The sequence below is a fragment of the Adiantum capillus-veneris genome, chromosome 20 (genome assembly GCF_014529385.1).
Source record: "Adiantum capillus-veneris isolate H3 chromosome 20, ASM1452938v2, whole genome shotgun sequence".
NCBI lineage: Eukaryota > Viridiplantae > Streptophyta > Polypodiopsida > Polypodiales > Pteridaceae > Adiantum > Adiantum capillus-veneris.
This window is the reverse complement of record NC_140950.1, coordinates 40,295,543-40,308,764: the sequence shown is the minus strand read 5'-3', so window position 1 is coordinate 40,308,764 and position 13,222 is coordinate 40,295,543. Positions and strand designations below refer to the sequence as shown.

Here is a 13,222-nt window from a genome sequence, read left to right as displayed (position 1 = left end):
CATATGTAGTACGTGTAACCTTAAAAGACGAGCAAGAAACAGGAAGCAAGGAAGTTGTGCAAGTACACTGTCCTTGAGACTACCAAGGTTTAAACTCTCAAATGAAATCTAGATGGATGACAACCGAGCAAGCATATTAAGAGCACAAATTTCACACATTAGGAGTGAGAACAGGCAATATGAACTTGTCTCATACCTAGGGCTCACTAATGAAAGGTAGCAATTTAATGCATTGCAAATGGTAACATCATGATGTATTAGTGTTCTATTCAAACTTTGACAGGAAAATTTCCATACTACAAAATATGCCCCCAAAAAAGCCGCCATTGGCCTGCAAGAAGCTCAAGGAAGACGCCAGCGGCCTGGTCGCTTGGGCGTTAGGCATGCCACCCAAATGGCCTGGTCACTTGGGTGTGCATGAAACATCACCCTACTGAGGCTCTCACAATATAGCATATGCACAACCATCATAAAACATGACTAGCCAACCTCTCAAGCAGGAACTTGAAGCATCTGTCAGATAGAAACAACTTCCCTACTCAACAGAGAAACCTCACTCAGAGAGCTTCACAACAGACTCAAGAGAAAAGAAACAGCAATATTGAGTATTTGAAAAACAAGTCATGGAAACATTTGAAGTCAGAAGAAGCATCTATGGTAGGGTTCAAAGTTGTCATAATTGCTCTATACTTCATCCAAAGGTTCAAAGGTCTCAAATAACTGCTTTACACTTCGGTTGCTTGACTTGTTGGCATTGGTATTCGTCTGAGGGCTGTTTGATTGATCCTTTTTCACAAGCTGTCCACACATTTTGAGCACGTTAATGTGCTTTAAATGCACAACATGCGTCTCCCCATATACATATACAAATCTGTAGGATATCGTAAGCCAAGAGGGTTGTTGCTATGTCTTTAAATTTGTGTGGATACAAATTGGACTTGATTCACGTATCCTTCCCCACAGCTTTCAACCATCAATAGCATCCTGGAAGAGCAATTCAAGCAACAAAATGTCTATCCTTAAAATCAAACATTTAAATTTTTCAGGCCTCGGCTTGCAAAACTTGAAGTACCTCAAAAACAAGCTTGGCTTGAGAATCAAAAGTTTTGCAGAGAATTTCATAGGTACAATCAGCATACTCCTGCAATGCACAAAACAGAAGCTGAGAAACATTGTGCACTTACAATCCTCAAAAAAGTTCACAAAAGACTCAACAGTGACCTGAGCAACCATAGGAGGCATTCAAAGTCCTACTACTCAAAAGCTCAAACCCGGGTTCTTGGATCAAAACCTTCGCCAAACTCATCATTATTGAGGCACCTTTAATGTGGACATACCATGATGCGAACTTAATAACTCAGAATAATGCAGAGCATTTGGGTGGAGTTTAAACTGAATTTTGAGTTCCAACGAAAACAGAAAAGATTGGTCTTTTTTGCTTCCTGATTCCAGATCATACACAGAAACAGCCTTTTTATCAGCTGCACATTTACTTTATTCCTACAGCCATGCAATTTCTAGGACACATGACAAAAATGGTAATCGACATATATAAACCATGTCATATCAGGTGTCCATGCCCATGCTTTGTGCTACCAAACTCATGGAGTATGCTTGTCATGTTATCCAATCTTAGCTTAATGTTGAGATAATGTATACCAGTGGGTTCACTCTTGAAGGTGAGATACTTGATATCTTGTAGCTGCAACAGAACAAAAACCTCTTTAAGATCCAAGTTTACGAAGGATTGAATGTGAGAGATGTTTGTTGATAAGCAGACCTTAATTTGTTTGTGTAGAACCTCATGGCCGCTACATTCCTTTTCTGTATTGTGAGCACAATGGCCATCATATTATTCTGCAAATATGACGGCAACGATGACTAGATTGAAAGAGCTCAATTCAAATGAGAGAAACCCCTTTCCAGATATGGCTCACCCCCTCAATGAGCATCTTTTGGAGTATTCCCTAGTAAACCACCCTATCTCTCATAATGTCCCTAACAACATCAGGCAGCTTGGGTAGTCTTAAGAAAGCACACCTTACGAGCGATTAGCTCCAATAATTGCATCAGGAACTTCCCTAAGCCTTTTCCCTGCACGATCTTCTCAAGCTGAATTTCATACACGTATAAAACAGGTACCTCCTCCTCCATAACAAACCGATACTGAGCAAACGCAACTATAGGTGCTCCAGCTCCCATCCAAAGACTGACAGAGCTGTTCTCTCTGTCATTCCTAGCTTCATCTTCACTATGATGGTCCAGTACGTTCGCCCGTGCAAAGATGTACAGTGCATTTTCCACCACCATCTCTCTCTCCTTGACCTTTTCCTCTTCATGCCACTCTGCACCATAGGGACCCTCCATGTTCACCTTTACAGGATTGTCAAAAGGACAGGTATAAGGCATACCAAAAAAACTAAATATAAATTCAAAAGGGCCATACATGCATCTTCCACATCTCAAAATAGGCAACTAGCAAAGCAAGGACAAAAACATAAACACGATGCAGTGCCAAAAGCTAACATAGGGAATACATAAAACTTTTCAATCAAACAAAACTGTTTCAATCAACGTATCACAATAACTATGTCTGGCAAAAGAAAAAAACGATAATGCAGAAATGCTACATGCGTCATATGTTTTCGTAAGGATACGGATTGTGCAGATTCCCAATCTGCAATTTTTCTTGCTGTTAATACATTGATCGGTCGACTGTTTTGATGCATTTATATTGGATACACTATTGAAAGACTAAACATCCTAAGAAAGTATTTTCGTAATGGAAAAGCTATGTACTTGGAGACACCATGCAGGGCTTTTGCCATTTGGCATACTTCATTTTGTGATGTGGTGTTTGGAAAATTCTTAGGTTCTATGCCAGGCTCTTCTTATGCCACTCAACTTATTGCTAACCGGGAAAAGGCCCTAAATATATCTCTTGGCATCCCAAATTACCTCTTCGAGCATTTGGATTGGACTGTTTCTTTCTCAAAAAGTCAAACCAAAAAAAGATTATTTCTTGGGGTGAAAAAGGTGCCGATCTGCTTGATGACAATTGATGCAAACAGCAATTGTACATCTTTCCCTATTGCTCGATCTCTTTTTGGATTCGGCAATCATTATCGTCTCAATGGGCATAAAGCTTCAGGTTTGCTTCCACCATTTGTGGCACTTCATCCTCTTGACTCTCAGGCCAGATTGGCCAATTGGTTTCTTTGCAGCATTCCTATGGCTTAAATCACAGCTCAAAAGTTAAATGCCATTCAACCTCTTCCTTCGGTATCGAAATGTAAGTAATGCACTTTGGCATGTGCAAATAATCCTCAATTTGGTGGCGGCCATGTTTTTCTACATTATGAAAAGGCCACCTTCCTTTGTAGTAAAGGTTGTTTCTTGGGAGTGTCAACTTGACGTACTGTCAATGGGATGCTTGCTTACCAAACGTAAAATGTAGCATGGGCAATTAGACGATTTAGACATTCACAAGCGACACATGTTCATTTTCTTTGGCTTGCCAACATTCTTCAGGTTACCTTTTGCGTCTTACCCAATGGCTGCATACCGGGTTTCCTACTCCCAGATTTGGGAGAAAATTTGAAAGTTTAGTGTATATAGAGCACATAAACAGATGGTTTGATTTTCTTTGCTCAATATTGGTCCTTATGGTCCCTTTGGAATTTTAGGAATAATATTATGCTCCATCAAACTCCACGAATCCTTATTGATTCGTTTCGTTTGGCATCTCTTAGAAAGGCATAGCATTTCCGCTTCAACACTGCAGAAATATCTTTGCAATGACTTGAGATGTTCCTTGACTGTTGCCAATTGCATGCCAGCTCTGCCCTCTCACAGTAGTGAGTTTGTACTTATATTAATGTATATACACACTCTCTCACACATACATAGACATAAAGTTTCAAAATTGGCAGATAAACAACTCCAAAATTCAGAGAGAGAAATGAACTGAAATGATATATTAATGTCTTTAAAAGGCCAAAATGACCTATGACACCAATCCGTTACAAACCAGTGAATCTAATACCATGTTTGGGTACAAAAAAGAGATACTAAAATGAATTTAGAAGTGCTCCTATACTAGCTGGAACTGTGTGGGGTATGTGTGACCACTGATACAATGGGTGTTTAAGACAAGAGGGTAATATAATCGGTGCTGAATCCATCCTCATCTATACTATGGATGTCGAGATAGTATGGCTCGAATCATCTGCTGCAATCTCCATCGATGCTATGAAGCTCCTCAATCGTGGGCGTCTCGATCTCCCTAGCTCTAATGCTCAGTCAATGAGAATACTGCGGGTGTGAGTATGAGCTGAGCTTTGCAGTGATGGCTGCTCCTCCATCAGTCCAGTGTCTGGCGTGAAAAAATCAGTAATCTGTCTCTGGGATTGTCTCTCTCCAGATCTCCTCAGTAAACTATCTTTGTGTCTGTGTAGCTCAACTAGATACAGTCCAAGACATTTTTGGTCCTCATAGCTCATACCTCTGGAGAAGGGTCCAAAGCCCTCTTTGAATAGACAGTGGAAGTGACCCCGTATCTCATAATATACTATGCACTGACATATATAATGCATCTCCGTCTTTGGCTCTGTAAGGCATAGGCGGCATATCCTACTAGTTGCTGGTATCCCTCTGAATCTACCAGTCTCAATCTCAAGCTGGTGTAAAGATGTTTGTATCTTACCAATGGTACACGGTAATCCATTAGATAGATGTGCATCCACATAGCTGGGTCGAATCACAAGCCCATCCCTGTGAGTTGGAGAAGATACTCTCTATAGAAACGCCATCTTCGTGCCCAACTCCTACGTTGGCTCTATCCATGTCCTCCCGGTGCCCAACTGGGTCAAGTCCTGGTGAATGAGTCTAGTAATCTCCATCCGTGTAAGAGACAATGATGGTGTATTGGAAGGGAGGCAGGCAAGCTGTCCATGTTGAAGCCATGGGCTGGAATCATAATGACATCTATGCATACCAGCATGATGTGTCCCCCTGTAAAGCTAATTGTCTCGAGGACCCGAGGACCAATATGGCATATCCATCTCTGATAGTATCCCATAAGGTGTGCCTAAGAAGACCAATTTGGTAAGTGTCTCTATCTCCATAAGAGGGGGGGGGGGGGCTGCTAACTCCACTAATGATCTCGTGTAGCACGCAAGCCTTGGCTCTAATCAACCGAGAGATCATAGATACCAAGGGCATCTCCATACCTCTCCACCCATCTTGACTCATAAAGGGTCCCCAAACCAGAACCCCAAAGAGCATAGCTAAAGCTACCAAGGTATCAAAGGGCCAGAGCTTTGTTCAGGGTTCCTGAAACTGAACCTACAAACACATCCTCTCCAATCCTCCCAAGGCCGCATACGCTCTGATCAATCTAGTCTCTGCTGCTCTCTCTACAAAGAAAACCCCGGCCCAGTGAAGACTACCCCAAGATAAGTGTATGCATCTGGGTACTCCATAGTTTCCTGACCATAAGTGAATGTAGGTGCTGATCTCTTAATCCACTGTGGTGTGGTGTTAAATACCATAACCTTGGTTTTACCACGGTTTACAGACAATCCACTATCCTCCGCAAAGCTATGTAATGCATCCAAATGTCGTTGCATACCCTCTAATGAGTCAGAGATCAACACAATGTCATCAGCATATAACAACAATAGAATCCATGTCCCTGCCAATTGGGCACGTCTGTCACCCTCTCTGTCAATGTAATCAAAAACCTCATATGAGAGAGAGAGAGAGAGAGAGAGAGAGAGAGAGAGAGAGAGAGAGAGAGAGAGAGAGAGATGAAATGAAATGTTATATTAACGTCTTCAAAAGGCCACAGAGAGAGAGAGAGAGAGAGAGAGAGAGAGAGAGAGATGAAATGAAATGAAATGTTATATTAAACGTGTTCAAAACGCCAAAATGACCTATGAGACCAAACTGATACAATCTTGGTGGATCTAATACAGTGTCTGGGTACAAAATAAGAGAGAGAGAGAGAGAGAGAGAGAGAGAGAGAGAGAGAGAGAGAGAGAGAGAGAGAGAGAGAGAGAGAGAGAGAACGATTTTATTTACGTCTTCAAAAGGCCAAAGAAAACTGGCCTATGAGACAGATCTATGTACAAAAATGTGAATATCCTCTGGATATCTGGTATGTGCAAAATCACCGGGTAATAATAGCATCCGGTGTACAAAGTGTAGTGTGGTAAGTGATCGGGTAATAACAAAGCATCCGGTGTGCAGATGTGGGGGTGACCGGGCAATAACAAAACATCCGGTGTACATAAAGAGGCATGTATGTGTGCAATGAGAGTGAGGGGAGGAGGGAGGGGGGTGGTGTGGTACATCAGCTCCATCCACTAGTGATGGCAGGGTGTAGTATCTGGTACATCCGTGAGTCTGATGTGAGGACTCTGACTATGCCCACCATGTCTAGTGTCTGCTTTGTCCTCCTCTGAATATATGTTGTATGTCGATCCCTAATGGCCTAGACCTCTCGTCTGTGTCTCTAAGAGGCTCTAGAGCAATATCCTGGTAGTCGTGGTCACCTCCTAGCTCTGGCCTCCTCAACTCGTATTAGAGTCATCCCCTGATGTGTGGATGGCTGTGGCTGCATGGGTACTCTAGCCTGGAAGTAGTCTGTAAGGTGTGTCTACCTGTCACCTTCCCCCATCTGGAGGGCTCTCTCTCTATGCTGGTGCATCTGCACCAAGAGTCTCCCAAGTAGTCTCCGACTGCCTGTCACCTTCCCCCGTCTGGAGGGCTCTCTCTCTATGTTGGTGCATCTCCACCAAGAGTCTCCCAAGTAGTCTCCGACCTAATAATGTCATCACTGTCTGTAATGAGACCTCTGGCCTGTCAAATAGTGGGGTACCGTGATCTGATCTCCGCATAGTGAGGGCATCTGCATAAGAAGTGGCTCTCACACTCTACCTCGTGCCTGCATAATCTGCATATCCTGGCCTCGTGTGGGACCCGTGCTGCTCTGCCCCTCTCAATCTCAAGCTGGTGGGATAATACTCTGAGCCGTCCGATGGCTACCCTCATGCCATGTGGTAGAGATATATCCATGTAGTGGGGCCTCTGTATGAACCTGTCCTCTGTGAGCATAAGGAAATGATCTCTGTAATATGCCATCTTCGTGGCCAATGGCCGCGAAGGTGTGAGCCAAGTCTGCTCTACATGCCTCTGTATGAGCTCATATCTGACAACTGTGTTCCTCTCAGTGTGTGAGAGGGCCTGGCGTGGTGCATCTGGATCATACTGTGAGGGAGGCAATCTGTCCATAGAGTAGCCGTATGTCTGAAGCCATCTAGTCACACTCGCGTACCATGATCTCTCATCCCCAGAGTCTGCTAGCCCCCGGGAGGCCTCAAGAGCAAGGCGAGGTAGTCTATCTCTCATGCCTCGCAGCCTGTGGAGGTATCCCACTGTCTGAAATAGCGCCTCCATTACCATGGGTGGGGCACCGAACTCTGCTCTCACAATATCATTGGGACTGATGGCTTGCTCCAGATCATCCGGGCAAGCAGCAATATCTGTGGCCTCTCGAGTCTGCTCCAAGCCTGCTCTGATAATCCTGGGGTCCACACTGGGGCAGCGTATAGAAGAGCTGGTGTCACCAAAGTGTCAAATAGCCAGCTCTTCGTGTGGGGCTCCTTGAAGTGTGTCTGATGGCATCCCCTCTCAAGTATGGCTAGAGCTGCATACGCTTGTGTCGTGCAATCTCGGGCTGCTTGTGCCATAGAGAAGCGGCCAGTCCTGGCTGTAAAGGTGATCCCCAAGTATACATATGACTCTACTACCTCAATCTGGCTGCCCTCAAAAGGAAAAACTGATCTCCTCCAAACAATGCCTAATGTGTGGAATCTCAAAACCTTGGTCTTGCCAAGGTTCACTGTCACTCCTCTCTGTGTACAAAATAAGTCTAGAGCCTGTATGTGGAGCTGGAGATCCTCCTGTGACTCTACGAGTAAAATAATGTCATCGGCATATAGCATAATGTGTACCTGAGTGCCTGATAGGTCGGCGCCTGCTCCTCCTCTCTGTCGGATGTAGGCCTCCATCTCATCTATGTACAGACCAAATAGAGTAGGGGAGAGTGGACACCCCTGTGTCACCCCGATGGTGCTAGTGATGCTATCTGATAGTCCTCCTGGGCATCTGACCCTGCCTGACACTCTCTCATACAAAGCATCTATGGCCCAGGCCCCATATCATGTCCAGGGGTATCCCAAGAGATATGAGTCGCTGTAGTAGTCTCTCTCTGGGGACTATGTCAAAGGCTTTGCGGAAGTCCACAAAGCAACAGTAGAGGCGTCTCCCTCGGCTCCGTGACTGCTCTATCAAGCATCTGAGAGTGAAGATGTCGTCCACAATAGAGAATGTCTGTCTGAAGCCTGCCTATCCGGAGCCACGTAGCCCCTCGGTCTCTGCATATCTGCTCAACTCTGACTCTAAAACTGCTCCATAAATCTTGGCCATCATATGACCAATCATGATAGTCCTGTAGTTGGCTGGATCCATGCGGTCTCCAACCTTATGTAAAGGCACAATAGTATGCATAGTCCAGCTCTCTGGAAATCCCTCTGCCAATGCCCTGTTGAACAGGTGTGAAATCAATGGAGCCAAAGTGTGTGTAGCGTATATAAAATGCTCACCTTGAAGCTCGATGTGGTCCGCGGCTCAGCGGTGCTGTAGACTCTGAATGCCTCGTCTCACCATGTCTATGGTAAAGAGAGTGGGAGCTGTAGGTCGGGGAGCCATCGGGAGTGGAAGGGGGGGCTGAGCTGGCACCTGATAGAGTGTCTGCATATACATGCCATACCGCTGGGTCCTCTATAGGCGTGGGTGGGGTCCGATGTCTCATATCTCTCCAAGAGATTGTTGCCTCTCGACTCTGAAGTGTATGGTACACATCCCACCACTCTCTCTCCTCAAAGGCTCTCCTCTTACGTCTAGTAAGAGTACCCATCTGTCGGTGCATCTGTCTCTCAGATATCTGCCCACTAGTATGTTGTGCCCTAAGCCTCTGATATAACTGTCTGCACTCATCATCATACCATCTATTCTGAGGCATCGTCCCAGATCGTGATGTGTCGCAAGAGTGCATGGTCGAGGGAAAGCTCTCGAGCGCTGCTGAGTGGAGTATGGAGGTGAGCTCAGTGGTGAGTGTGGAGAGTGGGGCGTCAGGGTCTAGCTGGCTGATCCCTGCGTACACATGGTATCTGTAAATCTCGGAAAGCTCCTCACTAAAGTGTATAGTGGTATGCTGCGTGGGGGACTGGGGAGGTGGTGTTTGTAAACTGGTCCTAAGAGAGAGGCTGAGATATGTATGATCCGCGCCGATGGGCCGTGGTGGTATGGTAAAGGAGCGTACAATATCCATGGCCCCTGTGAAGCCTAAGATGTGGTCCACTGTGCTCTGGCCTTTCCTGCCTCCCTATCGTGTTTTACCTCCCTTCTGGAAGCAAGTGTATCCACTTGACATCGGCCAACGGGACATCCCGTTGTAGATCAGGAGGTGGTGCGCTGATCCTAGTGCCAATAAGTGTGATCCGTATCTGGTATAGTCACTCCCTATGTCCTCTGATATCCTCCCTAGTCCCACATCCTCCGCCGCTATGGTATGGAGTAGGGTGGAATCATCAAAGTCATACATCTCGCATTGTCGGCTCTGTGTGCGGGCATTGAAATCACCTACAAGTAGGATCTCTTCCAATGCCGCGTAGTGTAGGAGGTCCTCCGAGAGAACCGAAAAGGGTGACTGTCACTATGGTCCCTCCTCCTCCTCCTCTACCATACTCTCATCAGCATCCTCCTTTGGTAGCTCCTCCTCTGTCGTTAATGCTCGTCGTATCTCTGTATGGTCTGCGAAATGTGACCCGCGTGGGGGGAAGTAGCACAGTGCAGCATGTATGGCTCTGTCTGGGGCTAGCTGTATCCTCACCCACATGAAGCGGGCCTCTACATCTCTGCTCACTACTGTGACCCTGTCCTGTAGCTCTCTCCTCACTAAAAGAGCAATCCCCCTGATCCTCGTGATGTCCCCTGCCTCCCTGTGTATCACTTGTATGTGGACTCCCAATGGTAGCCCCGGACATGTGGTAGACCTCTCTCCTGGCTCTCATGTGTCTCTGTCAGCATCACACTGTCTCTCCCCTTCATCACCTCCTCGAGCCTGCCTGGCTGAGTCCATAGGCATCCGTCACAATTCCATACTCCGAGTGTGATCTCGTGTCCTGTCGCCTCCGTAGTGGTCTCCGTAGTCTCATAGGCGGCAAATCCCTATGCGATGGGTTTTCCATCTATGAAGATTCTCCCATCTCTATAGAAAGCCTTCTTTCCTTGCTTGCATGATTTTGGGCATACAAAGCTTTCGATGCTCCACTTGTGTCTTGGTGAGATCCTCATCAATGTAAACGGGGGCTCCTCCTAATCCTCTCAATGCAATCCTCTTCTTTAGGAAGGTGATTTTGTCCATGAGGTCTTTGAATTGTAGCATGAGCACCCTCTTTTGAGGGTCTTTCCCTACCCTCCATGCTTTGGTGAAAGGGGTGTTGGTGTACCCAAGTTTGGCACACAATGTTCTCCCGTCACTTTCCGGTGATGATCCATGCTCCTCTTTGATACCACTTACCCTTATATTGAGCATACGGGCTTCTCTCATCTTCTTCTCCTGAGAGAGAGAGAGAGAGAGAGAGAGAGAGAGAGAGAGAGAGAAATGAAATGAAATAAAATGTAATATTAACGTCTTCAAAAGGCCAAAATGACCTATGAGACCAAACGGTTACATGTGGTGAATCTAATACCAAGTCTGGGTACAAAAAGTACAAAGAAATGAAAAGAAAATAGTGGGTAGGGGTGGGTGAAAGCTGATACAACGAGAATACAAAGGGTGAGTTGATACAATGGAGCTCTCTTGACAATCGAGGCATAATATACATATACATCAATATCCAAAAGGCTATAGAGATTCAATGTCCTCCAAGGTAGGCACTCTGTCGGGACGGCTCCTATGTCGCGCCAGTATGGTAAGGATCCTCTGTCGCAATCTGTGTCAATGTCGAGAGGGCCCCCTCATCCGTGGGCGACGGGACTACCCCAACTCTATCGCCCAATCAAGCAGTATGCCTCTGGTGTTGTTATGTTGTAGGGGCTGCTCGGACTTCTCTGTCTGTGACTAAAAGAAATCTGTAATTTTCCATTGTTGCTGGATCTCTCTCGTTGTGCCCCTCTTCAAGAGGTCCTCTCTGTGTTTGCGAATCTCCAGTAAGTATAATCCGAGGCATCTTTGATCCTGATACCTCATGACTCTAGAAAGTGGCCCAAAACCCTCTCTGAATAGACAGTGAAAGCGACCTCGTATTTCATAGTATGCTGGGCAGTGACATATGTAATGTAGCTCTATCTCTGGCTCTATCTGGCACACCTGACAAATCCTGGACTCAGCGGGTACTCCTCTAAATCTGCCTGTCTCGATCTCTAGCTGATGTGAGGATGTGCGTATCTGGCCAATAGCACATTGTATCCCGTGGGATAGATGAGTGTCCACGTATCCTAGTCTGATCACAAAAACATCCTCCGTGAGTTGGAGAAGATGCTCTCTATAGAAAGTCATCTTCGTACCTAGCTCATGTGTAAGTTGTATCCATGTCCTCTTCGTGTCCAGTTGAATCAAGTCTTGTCTGATGAGCCTGGTAATCTCTGCCCTAGTGAGGGAGATGGAGGGTGCATCCAAAGAGTATCGAAATGGGGGTAGCCGATCCATACCAAAGCCATGTAACTGAAACCAAGATGCCATCTCTGCATACCAACATGATCTATCTCCCTGCAATGCCAGCTGTCCCGAAGACTCTAGTGCTAATCGAGCATATTTGTCTCTAAGGAGAGCCCAAGTGCTATGCATAAATGAAACTGATCGAGTGAGTGCCTCCACTACCAATGGACGAGTAGCGAGCTCCACCCTAATAATGTCATGTGGTATTGAGGCCCTGGCCCTAATCATCCGAGAAATCATAGACACCAAGGGCTTCTCCATACATCTTCATCCATCAGTATTGCCAGCTCTGCTATGATGATCAACTAAGGGGCCCCATATCTCCACTCCTTACAGCATGGCCGAAGTGACCAAAGTGTCAAAGAGCCAAAGCTTTGTCCGAGGTTCCCGGAACTAAACCTGCGACATATCCTCTCAAGTCTCCCCAATGTTGCATAAGCTCTGGTCAATCGTGTATCTGTTGCACGCCTCAGGGAAAATACTGGACCACTGAAAACCGCCCCAAGATAAGTGTATGTATCTGCATACTCCACAGTCTCTCGACCATATGTAAAAGTGGAGACGGACCTCCTTACCCATTGCGCCGTGGTGTTAAACACCATTACCTTGGTCTTACCAAGGTTCACAGACAATCCATTGTCCTGTGCAAATACATGCAATGCATCCAAATGACGCTGCATCTCCTCGATCAGCACAATATCATCGGCATATAATAGCAACGGAATCCATGTCCCTACAAGCTGAGCATCTCTATCACCCTCTGCCTGTACATAATCTGAAAACTCATCTACATATATCCCAAAGAGAGTTGGAGATAGGGGACAACCCTGCTTCACCCCAATGGTGGAGTGAACCATGTCGGACATGCCCTGAGTAGTGCGTACCTGTCCTACCACTATCTTGTATAAAGCTAAGATCCCCCATATCAGCTCTATGCGCACCCCATGTCTTGCAATCTGTATATGAGTCTCGCTTGTGGCACTGTATCAAAGGCTTTGCGGAAATCCACAAAGCTACAATATATCCTCTTGCCATGGTGTCTACCCTCCTCAATAATGGCTCTGAGTGTCAAAATTTGGTCAAGAGTGGAGAAACCTCTCTTGAAACCTGCCTGTCCTGCTGCCCGTATATCCTCTCTCTCTGCCCATCCACTCAGCTCGTGCTCAAGAATTGATGCATATAGCCTAGCCAGAGTGTGACCAACCATGATGCTTCGGTAATTCCCGCGAAGCATAGGATCTCCCGACTTGAAGATAGGCACAATAGTCGACATACTCCAAATCTCAGGTAAACCCTCATACATGGCTCTATTAAACATCATAGCAAGAGGCCCTGCAAGCATATCGCCGGCATGGATAAAGTGCTCTGCTACCAAACCATCATGATCCTGTGCTCTTCATGTCTTCATCTTGTCAATGGATTTCCTTACCCTCT

The 13,222-nt window shown here is 45.9% G+C and overlaps 1 protein-coding gene across 2 annotated transcripts in view; it reads right to left on the bottom strand.

Moving 5' to 3' along the window:
• Positions 1 to 578: 578 nt before the first annotated feature.
• Positions 579 to 13,222, bottom strand: part of LOC147432400 (Acyl-CoA N-acyltransferases (NAT) superfamily protein) — a 101,188-nt gene continuing 88,544 nt past the window's right edge. The window contains exons 3-7 of one of the 2 annotated variants that reach the window (XM_086492371.1): positions 2,041 to 2,345; positions 1,781 to 1,857; positions 1,660 to 1,702; positions 1,073 to 1,141; positions 579 to 984 (exon numbers count right to left, since the gene is read on the bottom strand). In XM_086492371.1, the coding sequence (XP_086348497.1) occupies positions 967 to 984; positions 1,073 to 1,141; positions 1,660 to 1,702; positions 1,781 to 1,857; positions 2,041 to 2,345 (512 nt within the window). In that variant the 3' untranslated portion in view covers positions 579 to 966. Of the gene's footprint in view, positions 985 to 1,072; positions 1,142 to 1,659; positions 1,703 to 1,780; positions 1,858 to 2,040; positions 2,374 to 13,222 lie in introns of both variants that reach the window. The other variant, XM_086492370.1, reaches the window with a different exon arrangement.